We start from the raw sequence: 22,092 nt of genomic DNA on the forward strand, positions 1-22,092 counted from the left end.
TCTGGTTTACTTGTGTTCATAAGAGTGCCATTGCAGTTTTAGCAACTTTAAACAATCTATTATTTTTGTGAATGTTGTACGATATTCGGCGTTGAGTTTTATTTGTCCATCTAATGTAACTGACAAATAATCTTTTCATAAGAGCCTTTTCCTAACATAATATCTAAATTACGATTACTAATATTAATCAAAACTAATTCAGTTTTTGGGTAGTTTTAATTATAACTGATATATAAATCTTGAATGAAAAATAATTTTTAGTATACATTTTTCATACAAAAATAAAAACAATACTTCAACACTTTTAAAAATCTCTTTATTCAATTCTCAACATATTTACAACTAAAGATTCTCAAACGTTAATAGATAAGACTCAGAAAGTCTTAGAGGAATGAGATTGCGGTCGAACTTTAACACAGCGTTCGAGTCATTCTTCCTGCTAACTTTCAAGGCCGTCAAGGTGTCAATGATGAGGAGTTTGGTGAATAATACCACCAATTTAAAAACTAAAAATTCAGACAAAATAAAAAATCAATTGAGTAAATCAAGCACTTACCATTTTCTTCTATTTTATTTCCGAAAGGGAGAAAGGCACTGTTAGTTTGTTCAGCAAATCTGTCCGGATCGAAATCTTCTGGATTCGTATAGTTGTCCGGGTTCCTATGAATACCAAGGATTGATATAGCAGTTAAAACTCCTTTGGGGAATTGTACGTTATTCAATGTAAAGTCTTTTTGGGCTATTTTCAGAATGAAAGGAACTGGTGGATATTTCCTCAAGGTTTCTGAAACAAATAGATTTATTAACTAGTAATTTAGTAAATTTGCAAATATTTTTTTTATTTTAAATACTGGTTACAAATAAGAAGGTCTAGTGCAGATAATATAGATCGTTCTAGATCTTTAGATTTAAGATTAATACAGTGACGTACATTATAATGTATTATATAATGAAAACTTGATGATAAAGAATGTTAGTAGTGTTAAGGCCATCATCAAACATAAGGAAAATTTGAAGGAAATAATGAAATATTTGGGAGTCATACTGCATCTCTATTTATTAATACGCAAAATCCAAAATCGATCCCTGCTTAACGCAGATATGAATACTGTTCGTTTTGACAAACATCGTACATATTTCTACATTATATATTGAGTATTCCGTATTCTATATTGAGAAGTACTGACTGCTAGATGGTGTCACTTGAAGCTAGTTCTAAAAATAGCTGTTTAGTACTTGCATTCTTTACAAACCAGTTATGAAGTGAATTGTTTTGAAGAAATTGCTTTCTTTCTGTGGTATTCGCAAAGATGGTGCATTCAATTGACCAAAAAGCAACCCTACCCTACAAGCGTAGGGCGAGGTTTTTTACGTTATTATTTTAAAATATATTGTAGGGTATTATATAGGGCTAAAACATATTGAAGTTAGGTTTATGAGTACAAAAGATACATTTCTTTTCCGGCATTTTCTACTGGGCGTTAATGTTTACTGTATATTTAAATGTACAGTAGACTTAGTTACTTATAAAATGCAAAACTACTTTAGGTATTTATATTTTTCTTCTTAGTCTTTCTTATTTTATTTTAGTGATTTAATCCTCACTAAGCTGTTAACAAAGCTAGGAGAAAATACCTATGACGACAGTAGTAATGAACATGTCATTGTTTTTCTACCTTCAACGAACGCAAACGAAAACCTCATCGACGAAGATTCTGGAGATGAGCGACACGTTGCCATTGGTAATGTGCCTGCCTCCCCGTTATTAGCGGACGCACAAGGTACACAAAGAAAACTAACAATATAATAAAAGAGATGGACCAAAATGGGAAGAGTATGATGACTGGCCGCTACGGTAACATATAACACCTAATCAAAAAAAAATTATAAGCCGTACCAGTGGCTAAAAAAAATCTACACGCCGAAAATATTTCCTTGCCAACATGAGCACCACTTTTTTTCTGTAGCAAATGAAAGTTCATTAACGGAACTGTTCATGAAATTTTTTGAAGGCGAAGTCATATGTTGGTCCGATATACCAATCTATATGTTGCAAGAAGAAATATAAATGCTGACTAAGAAAATTAAATGTTTTTTGGGTGTTTTACTAGTAAGTGGATATTGCACACAAAGTACTGGGAAAATGCTGATGCCACAAATAATAGTCTAATTTCTAAAGTTGTTCACTCTTGTGACAATAATTCCCTGAATAAAAATGACCGCTTAGCTAAAATTAGACCTTTATTCCATAAGATTAATATAAATTGTTTAGAAAATGTTCCTCATATAGAATACTATAGTGATGATGAAGCCGTAGTCCCTTACATTGGCAGACATCCGGGTAAAAAATTCATAAAGGGGAAACCTGTTCGCGATGTGTACAAACTCTGGGTGGGTATCGCATATTATGGGTATATAGTTTGATTTGAGCCATACCAGGGAGCAAAATCTGTGGGGATGGGGATTGGGCACGTCCCTTATTCTAAATGTTGCTGTTTGTGTTATAGAAGAGTTTGGCAATAGAAATATCAAGGTGACTGGTACTCTTCGAGAAAATAGAGAAGAGTGTGTGCAAAGTGTCCCTTGCCTTCTAATAAAATTTTCAAAAAGCCGAAAAGAGGTAGTTAGAACTTTCAATCGACCAATAAGCGTTCCATAATAGTAATAACTTGGAACGACAACAGTATCGTGAACGTTATTTCCAATTCTGCGGAAGTACAACCGTTTCATATCGTATCCAGATACACACGTGCAAAAAAAAACGAATAAATGTTGAGCAACAACGACTAATAAAAATTAAAGTAAATATATGGGCGGAGTCGATCATAGCGACCAAAATACTTGTACCGGACTTGGGTCAGAAGTAAAAAATGGTATTTTCCAGTCTGTATGTACACTAGAACACTTAAAAATTAAGTGCCAATTCTGAACATTGTTTTATTTCCAAAATGCACACTTCGCAAAGGCCGACCGTTGTCATGCAAAAGGATGAGATGTTTGTAATGTTAAAACGGTTCGAAATTGTATATTCAGTCAATGCGGTTGCATGTAAAATCTGGAAACAATTAATTTATTAACTGCTAAACAATCTGAAAGTTCTTTTAGAGTCTGAGTTTAATTTTCACCCTAGAAGTTTTGTAATATTGTCTTTGAATTTATTTGGTCATTGGGACAGTTTTTTTGTCATTATATCAAATTCGCCACTTTTAAATCGTTGACAGTTGAACTATTAAGCATTGTTGTTTAAGAGTGTGTTACTTTTCGTTATTATGTTGGCATTATTAGAAATATGGAAGAACAAAAGTTCAGATAAAAGGATATTATGGATAGTATAAGTATATAAAAAGTTAGCACAGTCTATATTTTTTGTTGTGACAACAAATTAAGGTCCCCATATTGTCAAAATACCTGTGAAGGGAGAAAGTAAAAACGACATAGGCGGAAATTTCAACACAGGACTCGACAGTAAAATATGGTTCCGAATAGTTCTGAATTACTACGAATTACTACTTACGAATAGTTATTAAGATTTTTCTATAATTTTGTTGAGATTAATTCTAAATATGTCTCAGGTATCTTGGTAAATGCTCACTAAGCATGCAACATTATAGGGGTGTCGGCCACAGAGAAAAATATCGATATAATGTTTTCGATATTTAAAAAAAATATCGATAATTCTTTCTAGTATATATTGATATTTTTAACAAACCCTTATAATTATATATCAAAATATACCAAACCTTTAAACTTAAGCACCACATTTAACTGTTTATTAAAAATAATTAAATGGGTTTTTATAATGTTTAAAAAATATATTTGCTTTTTTTGAAGAAATATCGATATTTTGTCATCATCCCTACAGCTACAACAAATATGTTTTATAAATGGCATAATTATTTTCCACCGCGCCTTCACCAATATATTTCTTTTTTATAATTTAATACATCATTTGGGTTTCAATGGGGTTTGGTTTTGGGTTTATATTAGTTGCAGAAGTTATATTTATAGTTTGAAATAGACAAGACTAAAATAATGCCACGCAAAATATTGTGTTGAAATGTGGGATCAGGTTTATGTTTGTTTCATAATGTTGGACACAGTTTGATAATCTGTGGTATTTAATCAAACAGTCACATGCAATAGATTAAGAGTGTGAACTTATAAAATCAACAATATCTTAATCATAGAGAATTCGGGATCCTAAAGGATAATTTCAATTAACTATAGCTTCGCGTAATGATTGGAGTTAAAAAGAAATTGTAAATTATATGATAAAATAAGGTTAAACCAACTTACAATATATTTTCGAAATGTCGGCTAAGAAGACGCTCTGGAGACTAAAGTTCCGAGATGGTTATACCCATCTCCTTGATTAAGTTTTTCATTATTTTTTATACTAACTTTATTGAATGAAACATATAAATAAATTTGCTTTATAAAACAAACTAAAAGAAGTAGCTTTTCGACCAAACAAGTTAAAATGTTGTTTAAAGTTTGTAAATATGATATTGATGTATTTTGCTAGGTTTGTGGTATATTGGTTAAAGTACGAAATATAAAATTTCAACTGCCCTGTTTGGAATCTAAGCAAACATGTTACTTGCGGTAGATACAAAATATCTAGAGAGCTAATGCATAATATCTTACAAGACTTTAAAACTATGCAAGCAGGAATAAATTGAACAGTTTGAAGAAGGAATTGATTTGTTATCTTTATGAGCCTGTCGCGAGGATGATTTTGATGTTGTTAGATGGTTATGCATCGGAGCCTGGAGCTTGTCTGAGAGTGAATAGAGATGATAACAGTAATCAACAGTTCCAAAAATATTGTATTTATCTAATTAAATTATATTAATGGGATTCTAAAATGATGCATAAGTTTTTAACAATTTTATTTAAAAAAATATTAATATTTTTTTAACAAGACTAGGATGCAAACATCATTGTGGCAAATTTATCTCTGGTTATTTGATCTTTTAATTATTTTATCTGCTTTTTTATAGTCAGTTATTTTCGTTTAAACAACCAAAATTTTACAATTTAAAGGTGGAATTTATAATATTTGTTATCTCTATGAGTCCGACGCGTGGTTATTTTGGTTTAAACAACGAAAATAAGTGATTCTCTGGTTTTTTTGTTTAACGTTAATTGTTTATTAAATATATGACAGACGTCATATGATAGGGGTGAACGTTTTGGGGTGAATTTAAATATTAAAACAGAAAAAAAATTCCTGAAGACCATCGTATCCTGCGGAAATAATATTTTTTTAAAAGGTCGTGGATCCCCATTTATTTTTTATTCCGAGTTTTCCTTGGATGAACGATTGGGTGGGTATTTCGCTCAATTTCTGTACAGAGGCAACATCAGCGTTACAAGTATGCCTAGAGGAATGTACAATCATTGGTACACATCTTTACAATTTTTGAATGAAATATTGTAACAAAATAAAGACTATTTTATAGCATCAACTATGTATATTTAATAGATATTATTTTTTGCAAAACATACTATTATAGTAAGACATTCCATAATATATACAATAATAAAAATTACAGGAATATCTTTAAATTAGTAATATTTTCAATACCCCATATTTATTTTAAATTATATTCTTACCTAGAACAACTGCATTCAAATATTCAAGTTCCTTTAAACTGTCTATATCCATTACTGAATGTTTTTTATTGTATCGTCGTATTTCACCAAGTAGCTCGTCTTGGACATCCTCATTCTTACTCAATTCACAAAAACAAGCGAAAACAACTGAATAGGTGTGTGTTAAAACATCTGCGTATAAGTCAAACAATATTCGACTTATTATTTTAGGTTCTGTGGAGGATTTCCGTTGAAAATCCATAAAATATTGAATAATATCATCATACGAATTATCATTTGTTTTCCTGGCTTGTGTAATATCAACGAATAGTGAATTTAAATTTCGATACAACGAGCTGTTTCGACTTTTGAGTAAAGGATAGCACAACCCCAGATGGTATTTTAGTTTTGCGTCAGTTTTGGCTTTCAAGATGTGGTTTATTTCTTCGACGAGACTAGGTGAATTGAGTCCAAAAGCCAGCGATGCCATTTCAAGCAGGTGACTGCGCAGAACCGTACTAAAGTCATAGTTCTGCAATTTTTCTGATAACACTCCGCGTAAAGATTCTCGGTACTTTTGAATAAAACTATTTGCCGAGTTCGACGTGAATATATCACCTATATTTTGACTGACCTGTTCAGGAAATACTTGTTTAAAGTTATCACTATTATCTAGAACTTCCTGTATGCATTCAGGATTGACCACCACCACTACAGGTTTAGTGAAGAAGAACACACCACCAATATCGCACTGTTTTCTTTTGAATCTGTTATAATTTTTCCATAACATTTCGTATATGGTGTTGTCTTTATTGACAACATTGTCTAGGTTACCGTATGGCAATTTGGGAAGAGATCCACGTAATATTTTGGCTTTTTCGAAGAATGTATAGTTCTGTATGACCCATATCAGGAGAAAAATACCAGCGAAAGCTAGTAGAGTAATACAATATAACAACACCTTCTCGTTTAAGTATTTCACAAATGGGAGTTTCTCCTCGTAGCAAAAATCATCTAACGACATATTTGTTCACTAATTCACATGTTTTTAACTGCTGTTTATTAGACACTCGCACGCGAACGACATCATCAACAGTCAACATACCAACGATTGTACAGTCACGTGTACGAAGTTGAAATGCCTGTCGTCGTTGGATTATGCTTGTCTCGCTTTATCGCTTCAAGCGGAAGAAAGAACATAATAAAAATATTGTTTGTATTATATTGACGTAACTTGAGCCATTCTCTAAAAATTTTCTTTTATCCTGAAATATTAATTTTTGGGAATTTCTCCTGAATTGTCCAATATTTAACTTCTGATACATGTTTGGCAAAAAAAAAATGTATGAAATGTGTAAATTGTACCTTTCTTTAAAAATATTAGTTTGTTATTAATACAAACGTTGTCATACGTTAGTTTCATTCAATTTTAATTGGGAAAACACATTAATGTATTTATCTCGCACTTGTTTTATGTGACTTCACACAAGTACGAGGTAGCGGTACTTTTGGCCCACCTTATTATTAAGTGTATCTAATAAAACATGTTGAATAAAAATACAAATTGCTTGAAAATTATAAAAATTGTAATATTTGAAATTCTTATTATTAGTATATTTAATACAATCGCTCTATGTGCAGATAAGGAAATATGTTAACTAATGTAAGGTATTAAATATGATTTTGGCTTAATGCGAGGCAATCACAATTAACTTTCAATAGTGATTTCAAATTTTTAATTAGATAAAAAAATTTTGTGTGTAAATTCAGCAAAGAAATTCAGTAATTATATGTTTTTTTTTAACTTATCTTTGCTAACTTACGATTTGTCTGCATAGTGGCCTAAAATTAAATACTTATCTAGAAAGGCCTATCGGCCGTTACTTAATCTCTAATAAAATTAAAGTTAGTAGCATCTTTCAGTGTTTTTGGCTAATTAGTGCACTTCGCTATACAAGATCACACAATTATGTTCCCTTATAGTCCCCTAAGAGTTGCAGGACTTCCGTGTTTACATTGTTCCTGTAGTATCAGGAGATACCCACAATACTTCTCAGAATCTTTTTATTCTGAAATGGTTGTATTAGGTTAATATTACTTATGAGTACCTATAACAATATCTAATAATTTTGTTTTGTTTTCAGTTACCAAATAATACGGAAAATTACATTTAATATAATGTGATAGGTGTAATCGTACAAGTGTACATGATATGAGTATATATTCCCACAATACTCGAATGCCAACTACATTCACTGCTGCTCACTACTGAACGACCAAATATTCCCAATACACAAATAAAAATATTAATTAAATTCAAGTCCTCGATAAGTGTCAATTAAGTCCCACCTTGGTTAGATTACAAAAAGCCAGAATTATTAGTTCGATTAGCTCAAATAGTTCACCAGGTAAAATGTATTTCGTACATATTTGATCGAGCAATGTTATTTTATTTTTGGCATCTGTGTTACGGAAAACAGAAGTTTAAAACATTTTAAAGAATGCTTACGTATTAACAATTATTGAATCCAAATGTTGTCACAGAAGCCAAATAAAATAGAAAAAACTAAAGCATATTTAAACGCATATTTTGTAAAGTACTTGATGAAATATTAAAGTTGCATATGCTTTTAAGTTTGAAAGGTGATTATTAAAATAAACTTCAAAATTAAAATTTGTGCATTTTATTTACCCAAATATTACAGTGTGATTTGATCGAATACCGAATACATTTTTCATCCCACCGGGCTACTAAAAGTTTAAGAAAATCAAACATTCATTATCAAATTATATCATTTAAATCTTTTTTGAGTTGTAGTTACTAACTAACCGGGCGTAACAAAGAAGACGTGTTTTTTTTATCAAAATTGGCTTTATTCATCAACGTAATCTCCATCAAGAGCCACACAATCCTTCCAGCGCCGTTCTAACATTTCAATACCACTTTTGAAGAACGATTTATCTTCCGCCTCAAAATGGGTCTCAGTTTCAGCGATAATCTCTTCATCCAAGCGAAATTTCTTATTGGTAAGAATTTTTTGAGATATACGAACAGCATGTAGTTCCTGGGAGCCAAACCTAGCGAATACGGTAGATGTGGGAGCAATCCGAAGTTCAATTTATGTATTTTTGCCAATGTTTTAATTGATTTGTGACACAGTGCGTTGTCTTGATGAAACAACATTTTTTCTTCGTCATATTAATTGTTAATGGTTGTTAATTTGCAATTTCGGCCTTCAAACGGTCCAGTAACACTATATAATATCCAGTGTTGATGGTATTTCCCTTCTCAAGATAGTCAATGCTTATTACAGCACACCAACGTTTTATTGTTGTTTCTGATGAAGCGGAGTCATTTATTAACACTTTTCGAGCCGTTACTTTGCTTTAATGGTATTTTTTCCCATCAAGAAGCAGTCTAAAATTAAAATACGAAATTGTTTCCGTTTTACTGTTTTGAAAATAACGAAAGTAGTGTTACTTTCAGCACGTTACACATTATGAGTAGATAGATAATGATCATCTAGAACCAAATTGTCTTTTGGTGATGTCGCTTCTGGTTCGAGATAGTGAGACTTTTGCGGGCGACAGAGACCCTGGGTTATGATTGGGATTATCGTAGTTGGTTTACTACCAAAGTTTGTGAATGAGTAGGGATTTAATCAAAGTGTAGGTGTACGTGTTGTAGTCTAAAGCGCCTATGGAAAACCTTACACTGAGCATGTTGGGTGTTGACGTTCCTCATAAACCACTGGACATTGAGTAACACCCGGACTATTTTGGATTGGAATACTTGGAGTAGTTCAAGTTGTCTCTCAGAGACATACCTGTACCACACCTGTGTTCCATAGAGGCACATAACTGGACGGACTAGCATTTTATAGAGAGTCGCTTTCTGGGGGATTGGAAGTTTACTTTTTCTACAGAGGAGTGAAAATAGTAGACTGTAGACGCCATTGCCTTTGCAAATAGACTGCTGTATTTGAACTGACCATTGGAATCTGCGGTGGAACTGGAGACCGAGGTATGAAACTTTCTGGAGCCAGGGGATAGGGACTTTATCATTTTGGAGGTAATAGGTGCGGAACTCCTTCTTGCGGTGGAACAGGATAGCCTGAGTTTTGCTCGGCTTAATCTGCAGTCGCCAGAATTTGTACCACGCAATAGCCTAATTCAGCATCGCATATTCGCTGTATCTTAAAGCTATTATTAAATTTTTTTCAGTAGATTTGCCATCAATATAGTGTTGATTTATTAGCAGATAAAATTGATGATTCCGCTACTATTCGGTACTCTTTAGAGTTATAAGCTTCACTGATTAATTAATTTTCTTCTCAAGAGTTATGTTGATAATATTTTTACTTAATTTACTTATCACATTTCACGAGTAGTATGTACGGAATACTCAATCATATCAATTTTATAAAAGTTATAATATTATTTTCAAAACAGTCATCATCAATGTACTGGGTCTGGACAAATTTAGGTTAATTGCCTTCATACATCCTAGCTCAATGTTTTCGTTTATCTTTTCCCCCTGTTGTAGGTAGCACGAAACCGATTTTTTAACAATGAAATATAAGATAAATATTCATAGAAAATCAAAGGCAATGATTCGTAGCGTTTCTGATTGGTGTTTGATTTAATACTTATTTAATTTTAATTTCATTGAAAGTCTCTATAAAAAAATATTAATTCATAAATAAATCATTTTTAGAATATTTCTGTCATATATTATCATCATAATGAATAATTTGGTGTATAATATTTTATATAATTTTTTTAGATTCTCAGAGAATAACCCAAGAACCTCGTATAACTCTCTTAGTTCATTACCTAGTTTAAAGCGAGATAGAAATGTTCGCTCATTGATTGGGGAAAATGAGCAAAGTTAAGCCGTGTTTAAATGCAATTCGGTTGATAAGGAGCGTTCGAAACGACAGCACAATATATCCCGAATTGTTTATCGTACTTAATATCCTTCCAGATAACGTAGACAATGAAATGCAAACAGGCACAATTTATTAATATTGTATTTTAGCGAGTAAAATTAGTTTTTTATTGGTATGTTGTGATATTATTACATCAGGGCTTTGGACATTATTACTTTATTAAAACTGTATTAGGGTTGTTATCGAACGATTAGAAGTAATTTAGTCGCGTTTGACGCGGATGTATATACACTAAAACGTTTTAATTAAACTGGTGTTTTTAATTTATGACTTTTGTTCGCTGATATTTCGAGTTTGCGTTATCTATTTTAGCTGTTTGGTGATACTTCGTCAATATTTTGTAATATATTTTGCTAACCACAGCAACATTAATATATACAGATACATATAATAAGTAACTGACCTTAACAAAAAATGACTAAGAACTAGCGTTGGGAACTATCGACTGAAAACAGTCGAAACAGTCGATAGTCAAAAAACTATCGTTCAACTGCTTTTTTTTTATTCGTGGTGTCAGACAAAGATGTGCGAATTCTTTCCTATATAAATTGTGTGTGAGAGAGAAGGAAGGAGATAATTGCTTGGGATAGTTAACTTTATATGTGGTTATATTTTCCAACGGTACTACAAGCGAGACGGAGATGTTTAAATTCCTTGACGAACTAGCTTCAAAAAAGAGAAGGAAAAAAATAATTACTGAATACTATTATAATAATTATACATAACATGCAATTTATAATTTAATTTTAAACGAAGTAGAATTCCTTTTATATTTGAATGTTCTGTGGATCATAATACCGCACAAATATTTTATTGAATTTTAATGTGTTAATTATTATTTTAAAATAACATACTATAATAAATATAGGCAATACAATAGAACTTAAACAAAATCTAACAACAAAAGATGTACAATAACCATAAATACTACATAAACAACAAGAAATGCTTTATTTTTTATTGAATGGAAATATTTTTTAACGAAAATAGTGGGAGTAATGGAAATATTACCTATTATCGCCATAAAAACTCTCAAAATATTTTACTATTTATCATTCCCAATTTTAATCTGTTTACCCTTTTATATTAACAATCTTGAAAAATATCGTAACTATATCGTAAATGCTATAATATTAATATATAATATATTGTTATTTACAAGCAAACTAATTAAAAATCATAAAACTATATATACTACATATAAATCTATATAAGCATAAATTGGGTACAAGGTCGCGGCTAGGACGACAGAGCCAGAACGCTAAAAATCAGTCGAATGAAATTAGGAGAACCAAAAATAGTAACTAAAAGTACGACTGAAACAGTCGATAGTAATTAGTAACAAAATCAGTCAAACCGAAAACAGCGATTGAAAACAGTCGACTGAAACAGTCGCTGGTAAAAAGGCACAGTCACAGTCATAGTCGATAGTAAAAAGTTGTCATTTACTCGATAGTCATAGTCGATAGTTAATTTCAGTTGATAATTCCTAACACTACTAAAAACATGTTTTACTTTCAGTTCGATTTATTTGATGTAAGGTGATTGATGTATTCTAGTAGGGAAGCATGAATTTTTGGAATTTTTTTGAAGTAAATTAAAAGGCTGTCCATTTTTACTAGATATTTATTATATTTATGTTCAAAGAATACATAAAAGAAAAAAGGGCAAAATAAAAATGAGGGTTTTCAAGAAAATGTGTCGTTGACATGATTGATGTTGCAATCTTCCTAATAACCTGAAACCAAATAAAATCGAATTCTTAATCTAGATTGTACAAAGTTAAAAAGGCCAAACGCATTTTTTACCAATCTTTCTATTTCCGATATTTTCGAATTTTCAAAAAAAAAATATTAAAAACAAATTTTGTCATAGTTTTTACAATACGTATACTTTGAACAATAAATTAATGTATAGAGAAGGTTCACACTAAATTTTAAGTAAATCTGTTAAGTATATAATACATGGTCTGAAAATCTCGGCAACTAGTTTTATTGCGTTCGCCTCTTTTCCATTTAGCACTAACCTTCAAAAGGAAGCTGTAAAAATTTCATGATATTCTACTTATAATTTTGTGAGTTATTGTGCTAATAGTGATACAAGACAATGGATCAACAATAATTTCGTGTCTTAATTTTAGACTGCTTCTGGAGGGGGAAAATAGCATTCAAACAAAGCAACGACTTGGAAAATGTTATAAGGGCTCCGCTCCATCAGAAACAACAAAAAAACATTTGTTTTCTGACGTTAAACGTGGTTGTAGAGACATTGGTCAGTGGATAGTGGACGTCCAAATGAGGTTGTAATACCAGAAATTATCAAACATATCCACAAAATCATTTCGAATAATCAAAAAGTGGAGTTGCATGAGTTAGCTAACATCGTAAAGATATCATAAGAATGTGTTGGTTTTATACCGCGTGAGCATTTGACTATGAGAGAGCTGTGTTCAAAGTGAGTGTCGCGTTTGCTAACTGTTGACCAAAAGAACTACTACCTACTACGATAATCCTAAGCCTAATATCCATAGTTATGTTATATAATATAGTGCATATGGCGGGATGAACAAAGTGTACGAGCCATTAAAGCAGAATGAAACTGGTACTAATGTCTATCGATGTCAAATGAATAATCTGAACGATGTATCGTTGGAAAAAGGGGTAACGGTAGTAACATACGTAAAAGTTATTAACAGTTATTAACATATATAAAAGTTAAACATAAAGTCATATGTTTGCATGATAACTCTCGGCCACAGGTTGCAAGAGTTTGACAAGGATATACTGATGTAGCTTGAATGTAGGTGGTAACTTATGTCGCTCCCAGCCAAATAATCACATGCTTTTCCCAAAATTTAAATTTATATTTTGAATTTGGGAGCATCTGACTGATAAGATGGAAAGTCAATAAAACTAAGACGATAAACAATTACGTATAACTATTGTTCGCCCTATGGTCGAAATTCGACTACAATTTATAAAGTTTCTCTCATAGTAGACTAAGTAGTACTTTCAATATAAGATCAGAAATATATTTAATATATAACATTAATTACAATAATAAATGTCTGTATATTAAAATGCATGCAAACTATCTCAAGAACTAGCGTACACTGAACTTTTTAAAATGGCATTTAATTAAATCCAATTTCCATTATGTTTTAATAGTCAACAAAGTATTAATAATTTTAAATTATTACATCACTGAACGTTGTAACAAAAGTATCATGGGTAAGATTATTTTCAGAACTGTATAGTTGTATATTAAATGAAACAATAACGAACACAATTAGTGGCTTTATTTTTTACAATACAGAAATTGTATTAAAGTAATGTATATATAATCATTAAATGAATTTTTTGATTAAGTTAATGAATTTTGAAAGAATAAATTATCATATTGTTACATATTTAATTACATTGATCGTCAAACATCTTAATATCAGCGGTATAAAACATTTACCAAATTACTGCAAATAATTCATAATTTCTCTTATTTCTACAATGTGTTCCACCTAGGCAAAATATGAATTTAGTTAAATTTTATCTGTATATTTTCATTATTTCATTGATATATTAATATAATTTTTATCGTTTATATATATTTTCCACCTAAAATATATATTGAAAAACAAGACATTTTATAATAAACCAGGTTTCGGACAGGAAATATCGACATCAGGCGTATCACATATTGCAGTTTTGTATGTACACAACTAGAACCCAGAACGAATAGGCACTCTACAATGCGAGGATGAACAAAAAGTCGGCGTGGGAGAGTCTTGAAATCGCATTAATCAATATACAAAAACAAATAAATGCCCTCCAGCTACAACTAAATAAACAAAGCTATGACGGCAAGGACAAAACAACGATAAACCACCAAGCCAACAAAAGCAGTCCAATTGTTACATACGAAACAGATGAAAAAAAAATGCAGAAAGAAGTATGCTGTATAACGGTTAAAAATAAAAAAAAGAAAAGCAAATAATTCTCCAGGATCTTTACCACACCAGATAAAAAAAACAAAATAATAAATAAAATAAAGAAATTAGAATGTCCAGGTCACCCCCAGGAAATAAAAGCCTATAGACCTATATCACTGTTACCAGCAATATCTAAGGTTTTTGAAAAACTTTGTTGAAAAGAATAAAACCGATCATAGAGAGAAAATACCTAATACCACCACTAAAACACACCAGTTTGGGTTTATCAACAAGCATTCAACAATTGACCAGGTCCACAGAATAACAGATGTTATTGAAAAAGCCTATGAAAGTAAAAAAGTATTCTCAGCTATATTTGTAGATGTAGTACAAGCTTTCGATAAGGTTTGGCATGAAAACCTTATTCATAAACTACGGAAAATGCTACCAAAACAAGACACCGAACTATTAAAATCATACATTACAACCAGAATGTTTAAAGTCAAACAAGAAGGAGCTTACTCTACGATAAAAGAAGCTAAGCAGGTATACCACAAGGAAGTGTACTGGGACCAATGCTTTATCTACTCTACACTTGTGGTGTACCACGAACGGAAAATATTACGATGGTTACATTTGCTGATGATACTGCGATTATAGCTGTCGGAGACAATAATGAAGAAGCCTCACGAACATTACAACAGGCAAGTGACAATATAAATAATTGGACACAAGCTTGGAAAATAAGAATTAATAAAATTAAATCTGTACATGTGCAGTTCACCTATAAACAGACCGTACAAGCACCCATAACAATAAATAATACTATCATTCCATATAGCAACAACGCTAAGTATCTCAGAATGAATCTCGATGCAGAACTTCGCTGGAAGGAACATATAAAGAAGGAAAGAAAAGAACTGGAATTGAAATATAGGAAAATGTACTGGTTAATTGGAAGAAAATCACAATTATCAGAACATAATAAATTGCTATTATATAAGCAAATATTGAAACCTATATGGACATATCGAGTTCAATTATGGGGATGTTCTGCAAAGACTAACATAAATAAAATACAAATTTTTCAGAACAAAGTCCTGAGACGTATTGTGGGTGCACACAAATACTATAGGACTGATTACCTACATCGACACCTTCAGATACCCACAGTCAGTCAAGAAATCAAGAGAATTGCAAGGGGGCATGAGGAAAGACTCCATTCTCATACGAATATGGAAATATTACAGCTATTGGATACCACCAGAACAGGACACAGGCTCAAAAGAATCAAACCATCTGATCTTGTGTAGTGTTGTGTAGTGAGGTGCATATATTAAAAAATTCAGCAGTGACATGTATAAACATTATTTCACCAGAGGCTGAGATAGGGTCGACGGGTCCTCCTAGTTATATACCTAGATTTATGTTATCATAAAGACAAATTGTAGGTTAGGCGGAAACGACTAGTAACAATATATTAAGTAAATAATAATTTTTAAAAATTCAAATAAAATTGCATCGTTCTTACTTATTTATTCCACTATTCAATCTTCAAAAGAATGAATATCTATCATATTTTGTTATAGCACTAGATTTATTTATTTCAAACGATCATTTTATGTAACATCCTGGAATCTCAACATTACATATAGCTCATGTTTAATTTGTCTTCTATGGATTTCGTTAGTCCGCTGACTTTTAGTTTGCTTTGTGTCTCACAAAAAAAAATTACCAATAAATGAGAAAACAATACATTTTTTAATCCTTGATGTACTAATTAATCTATTTATTATTTATAATAGTTGCTTAACGCTTTGTTACAAAATGCATTCAAGATTCATCATCTTGAAATGGATTAAATGTTAAAATAAAAAAATGTACTAGTCAATGTCTGCAGAATAATATTTAAAAAAAAATTTAAAAAGAGGATTGGATGAACATGTTTATTCAAAATAAACTAGCATACTTTATACGTAACTTATCTTTACAATTATCTCTTTTACCACTATTAGCCGTAAAATAACCCTTCGTTTCAGTTCACCGTCGCGCCCAACCTCAGCGAAGCTCACTCCTGTCACCGGCATCTGCGAGCTATTAAACGCTCCTGCTGGGTGAGATCGTGCTCGTGCTTTGTCCTCCCGCTTAATGCAATCATCTTGTTCGAGATCGAGTCAACTTTAACATTATATTATTATCGTTTATTTGTCCTTTATGCATCTGATGGTTTAATTGATCACCGATTGGATTGGGGGCGGTTATAGGAAAGAGAAGGGTTCAAATGGGATGTAATTAATTGTTGTAAAGTTGGATAAGTTTTGTAGATTAGAGGTACCTTATATAGATTAGAGGTTTTTTGGTGTCACCATGGCCAGAGTCATCTGGGTTTTGTTACATTCGCAAGTGGAAAAATTTATTTAAATTAGTAACTTTAATAAAAATATTCGACGATTTTATTTATTGTGGTTTTTATCCAGCGATTTCCCAAATTTTCAACTATATTTCTTAATTATTTATGGACTTTATTTGCCAATTTTAATCTCGAGTACAGTAGAAATAGAATATTATACATAGTAGAGTGATTTGTTAATTCAGCCCAAAGTTTTTGTGCCTTGAAAATACAGATTCCAAAGATAATTTTTGTCTTATTTTGTCTTTTTATTTCCGAAAGCCGTACGTTTTAATTCGTTCACTGTTTTCTCTTTATTTTCTTGTATTGCTTTTGTACCGTGTACTTATTCCTTTATAAAATTCTACTGATTTCCTTTATATATACTGAATTTGCTAACAGGTCAAAGTGAAAAGTCCCCGGCCTGACACATAGATGGCACTACTAGTCTATATTTTTTTAGTTAGCCCTAACCCTCAAAAGATGCGTGTATAAATTTGACAGCTCTCGGATCATTAGTTTGTGAATTATAGCATTTTGTGTGAAGCAACTTTTGTTATTGTGAAAGAAATGAATAAAAAGCAATTTCGCGTGATGATAAAATATTGCTTTTTAAAGGTAAAAATACAGTTGAAGCAAAAACTTGGCTTGATGCCCACTTTCCGGTCACTGATTCAGGGAAATCAACCATCAAGGATTGGTATGCTAAGTTTAGACATGGTGAAATGAGCACCGAAGACGGTGAATGCAGTGGACGCCCAAAAGAGTTTGTTACCGACGAAAACATTAAAAAATCTACAAAATGATTTTGAATGGCCGTAAATTGAAATTCAATCAAATAGCAGACACTCTAAATCATAGATCATAGATGTAAATCATATCATACCATTCACGAATTTTTGGGTATGAGGAAGCTCTGTGCAAAGCTTTCACGAAATCATCGAAAAACAGTCGCATTTGAAGAAAAATAAAATGCTGCTTCACCAAAACAATGCACCGTGCCACAAGTCAGTGAAAACGATGGCAAAAATCCATGATTGGGCTTCGAATTGCTTCCTGATCCACCGTAATCTCCAGATCTGTCCACCAGCGACTATTTCCTATTCTCAGATCTCAAAAGAATGCTCACTGAGAAGAAATTTTCGTCGAATGAAGAGGTGATCGCCGAAACTGAGGCCTATTTTGAAGCAAAGGACAAATTGTACTACAAAAATGGTATCGAAAAGTTGGAGGGTCTTTATAATCAGTGTATCACCCTTGAAGGGAATTATGTTGAATAAAAAAAACGCCAAAAAGTGTGTTTTACTATGGTACATCGAGGACTATAAAGGGAACGTGGGAGTATATTCAGTATCAGACTTGATTTGCAAGCATTTTGTATTTGTTGTCGTTCTGGAAATGTTAAAGATGAATCTCGCCCTGACTCGGCCAATCGTTGAAAAAATCCATAAACTGTGTTGAAATCTATATTACGGAATGAACTTTTCTTTCATTGTTTGGCCCAAATTCACCAGCTGTGATTGATAGCTATCGCCAATGATAGTTTCATTTAGTTTAAGTTCTTAGTTCGTAGTTATTTAAGCTCGAGGATATATTCTTTAAAGGGTTGAAATCAATACTACTATACAATACAATATACTATACTAATATTAGAATACATGAGTTACAATCGAAAATGTAGTAAACTAGTCGACTCCAGTGAACAAAAGTAGTTTCACGCCAGAAATTAGCTCATTTTAGATTACTCCTCGATATTATACCTGCCAAATATCCATGAGACGCCCATTGCCGCTATTGCAAGTCAATATTTCTTTTCTACAAATTATTATTTAATAATAACTGCCACCGTATTTTATAATAACTGCACATTTTATCAATTCTTAAATTTCAATTTTTTCCTAAGTTTAACTCAGTTATAGTATATAGTAATATCTGAAACAATATGGATATAGTAGAGGCAAGGACTTTCACCCATGTAAAATAACTTTATTACGGTTTTGTTATAGGGATTAAGCATAATTATTTGAAATCTGGGTTAATAATTATGAATAAACACCTACTTGGGTTTTAAAACATTCCATAACAGGTTTCAGTCGAAACGCTCTGTAGATTTTACTTTTTATTATAAGTGTTTGTATAATATCATATGTCTTGTTTTCCAGATATATAAAATTAGCAAAAAGCAAAAAAAAGTAAACTGAATTTTGCCCCTCTCCTTTCTTTTTACATTTTCTCTTTAACTCAAAAAATGTTATCGCCTGATATTTTATCTAGAAGATTTCGTGATGATCATCAATTGATCACGATTTAAACTAATCTTGGTTTGAGTTATTCAAGGTAGTGATTTAGGAGTACTCTGTCTCTTCTACTATACATTAATAACACAAAAACTGTATTTGGAATATTTGTTGATGATACGGTCATTAATATTTTGTGAAGGGTTATATTAAGGCTTCTAGATACATTTTCTACATACTTTCGAATGGATATCTTTCTATTCAACTTTTATTTTAATTTTGACACTAATTTCTATACTCTATTTCTGAATTGAAATCTGAAAAAAAATTGAATCTTTTGAAATTAATTTAACCTTCTTGATATTGATTTCCCTTTATTTCTTACTTTCATTCATCATATGATCTATCTTTTTCTATCTCTCTCTATTAAATTTGTCAACTTGTCTTTTGTAATATTGGTGTTCTTATTTAAACTGTATAATAATTAATTTTTATATTTCCCTTTTGGTCCCTATTGCGACGCATTATCAATGGTTGGGACAGCCCTGTAAAATGTAAGTTATGCTAATTATAGAATTCGTTAAATTAGAATTCGAAGTTTTTAATATATATGACATGAAAAAGAATTATGACCTTATGAAAAATATAACGTTCGCAGTATATTGAACGTCTGGTAAATATAGACCGGCAAAAAGTTACCAAGAACAGACGTGTTCAACAAGGATGATTCCCATCGGCTCGTTGTCGATTGTTTAGGATAATGAGGGTTTAAGTACCAAGGTTAGACGAAACATGTCGGATGTTAGACCTGATAGAGGACTCTTTATGGCGCCTACCCATAAATATATCAGAAGACCCGAAATCGTGGATTTTTGGGAATTCCTTAGGAGTCCGAAATGCACATGTTTTATCAGAGTGAGAACCCGAGGAAGGAGCCTCAGCGATAAAACACACCACAACGAGAAGAAAGACAGAAGAGCTCGTATAACCTTAGACCATGAAGTTAAAAGGAAGTCAAAAAAGACATTTCCCCCTGAAATCTGAAGGGTCAGGTAACTTTGCAGCCTCAGACAGCGAAAAAACCGAGCTCCTGGCCGAATCGTTCGAAACGCAAATGGAAAAACCTTTTAAAAAGGGAAGTGGCGCGACTCGAAACAAAAAAGTCATCAGAGAGGCCAACAATCTAGGGAAAATAGCGCCTCCAAACTATCTCCAAAACCATCTAGTTCCACCAAAGGTGTTACAAAAAATCATCAGCAATCTTAAACCCAAAAAGGCACCTGTATACGATGTAATTTCAGTATTCCAACTCGAAAGCTCCTACACAAGCAGCTCTCGGAATGAACCAACATCATAAATTCCATAATGCGGCTGCAACACTTCCCAAAAATTTGGAGACATATACACATATCACCAGATGAACAACACGGGTTCAGAGCCAAACATTCATGTGCACATCAGACCACTAAATTGCCGCAGAAATTCACTTCGCCTTGAAGAAAAAGCACAAGCTCTGCGCGATCTTTTTAGACCTAACAAAAGCGTTTGACAAAGTTTGGCACGACGGCCTAATACACAAAGCCATGGAAGCAGGTTTACCCGAAGACCTCATAATTTTACTGCGTTCCTTTTTGTCGGCTAGATCCTTTCAAGTAAACATTGGTAATTCACTCTCCAGTCCTAAATCAGTCATAGCAGGAGTCCCCCACGGTTTCTCATTAGTCCCAGCATTATTCAACCTCTTCATGTCAGACAACCTCAATGAAGAAAGATCTGGAAACCGCCCAATACGCAGATGACGCAGCTTTCTTCACGTTCTGTAGATGCCGCTCAGACGAAAACTTCAAATTCAATTAAATGCCATAAATTAAATTCCATATGTCCATCTGTTTCAATACTTGCTTGTATATTTGCACTTTATTATGTACCAATTAATTTGATTTTCTTTCCTATATTTTAATTCCAGATCCTTCATTTCAGCGTTGTTGCTATATGGAGTAGTATTATTATTCATTATTATTGGTACCTGTAAATTTTTACTTTCAAAGTTTGAGTCCAATTATTTATATTGTCATTTTCCGGTTCTAATTTTTGTGTGGATTCTTGGCTATTGTATCCGACAGCAAGAATCGTACTGTTATCAGCAAATGTAACCATCGTGATATTTTTCACTTATGATATATCACGTATGTCACAGGTAAAGAATTGGTTCTAATAAATTTTTCTTGTAGTACACCTGATGTAGCTTCTTATATTGTAGAGTAGGCTTACTGTTGTTTGACTAAACATTCTGGCTGTAATGTAAGATTATTTTAGTTCAGTATCATAGTAGTTTACAGTAGTCTATTTCGGTACCATTTTGAGTAGCTTATGAATAAGGCCCTCATTATTGAATACCTTATTGAAAGCTTGTACCATATCTAAGAATATAGCTAAATGTACCTACAGTCTAATCAAAACAGTAGTGACATGGGAGATCTGTGAAAACGTCGCACTGTTGCCGCGGCATCTCTGAGTTTTAATACATTTTGACTCTGACATATAACAAAATTTTAATATAAATAAAATAATGAAACAAAAATATTATGTATTATAGTACATCTAATGCATCTATTATCGAAGAACTTAAAACTACAATTAATTATACAGCCTCAATAATTTATAGGTTAGAAACAACGCTAATAATATATACATTGAACGTTTTTCCATACTAGTATAGGTAGGATTCTAGGCGCGTCTTTTTTTTATGTAGTGGTTTCCCCGAAGTTCTAATCCACCTAATTAACAATTGTATATCTGAGTAGTGTATTTTTCATTAGAGAGCATATTTATGTTTTACGCTTTCACACTTTATAATACAATTTCCTACAATTAAAGTATATTAATTGTATATTGACCTTTAGTTGTTTTCTCTTTCACCCTATTTTGGTAATTGTCAACATTGAATGTAGATGCAGGAATAATATGCAGGCTTTTTCAGTTACATGATGG

At 32.0% G+C, this 22,092-nt stretch overlaps 1 protein-coding gene across 1 annotated transcript; it reads right to left on the reverse strand.

Moving 5' to 3' along the window:
• Positions 1–294: 294 nt before the first annotated feature.
• On the reverse strand, positions 295–6,713 carry LOC143196001 (cytochrome P450 6B5). The gene is made up of 3 exons (XM_076403573.1): positions 5,620–6,713; positions 557–784; positions 295–506 (listed from the first exon to the last, which is right to left on the reverse strand). Exons 1-3 carry the CDS (start codon positions 6,620–6,622, stop codon positions 343–345), a joined length of 1,395 nt encoding a protein of 464 aa, XP_076259688.1. The 5' UTR covers positions 6,623–6,713; the 3' UTR covers positions 295–342.
• Between the last annotated feature and the right edge of the window lie 15,379 nt (positions 6,714–22,092).

This window comes from Rhynchophorus ferrugineus, unplaced genomic scaffold (assembly GCF_030347505.1).
Source record: "Rhynchophorus ferrugineus isolate W39M unplaced genomic scaffold, kcgeb_rfMv2 rfM4, whole genome shotgun sequence".
In the NCBI taxonomy this organism is placed as follows: Eukaryota; Metazoa; Arthropoda; class Insecta; order Coleoptera; family Curculionidae; genus Rhynchophorus; species Rhynchophorus ferrugineus.

Bases quoted from the DNA above. Each gene is read 5' to 3' on its own strand.
- LOC143196001 (XM_076403573.1), bottom strand. From the start codon at position 6,622: ATGTCGTTAGATGATTTTTGCTACGAGGAGAAACTCCCATTTGTGAAA. The intron at 785-5,619 runs GTAAGAATATAA...TATTTGTTTCAG, and splicing joins TTTGAATGCAGTTGTTCTAG to AAACCTTGAGGAAATATCCA. The intron at 507-556 runs GTAAGTGCTTGA...CTGAATTTTTAG, and splicing joins AAATAAAATAGAAGAAAATG to TTTTTAAATTGGTGGTATTA.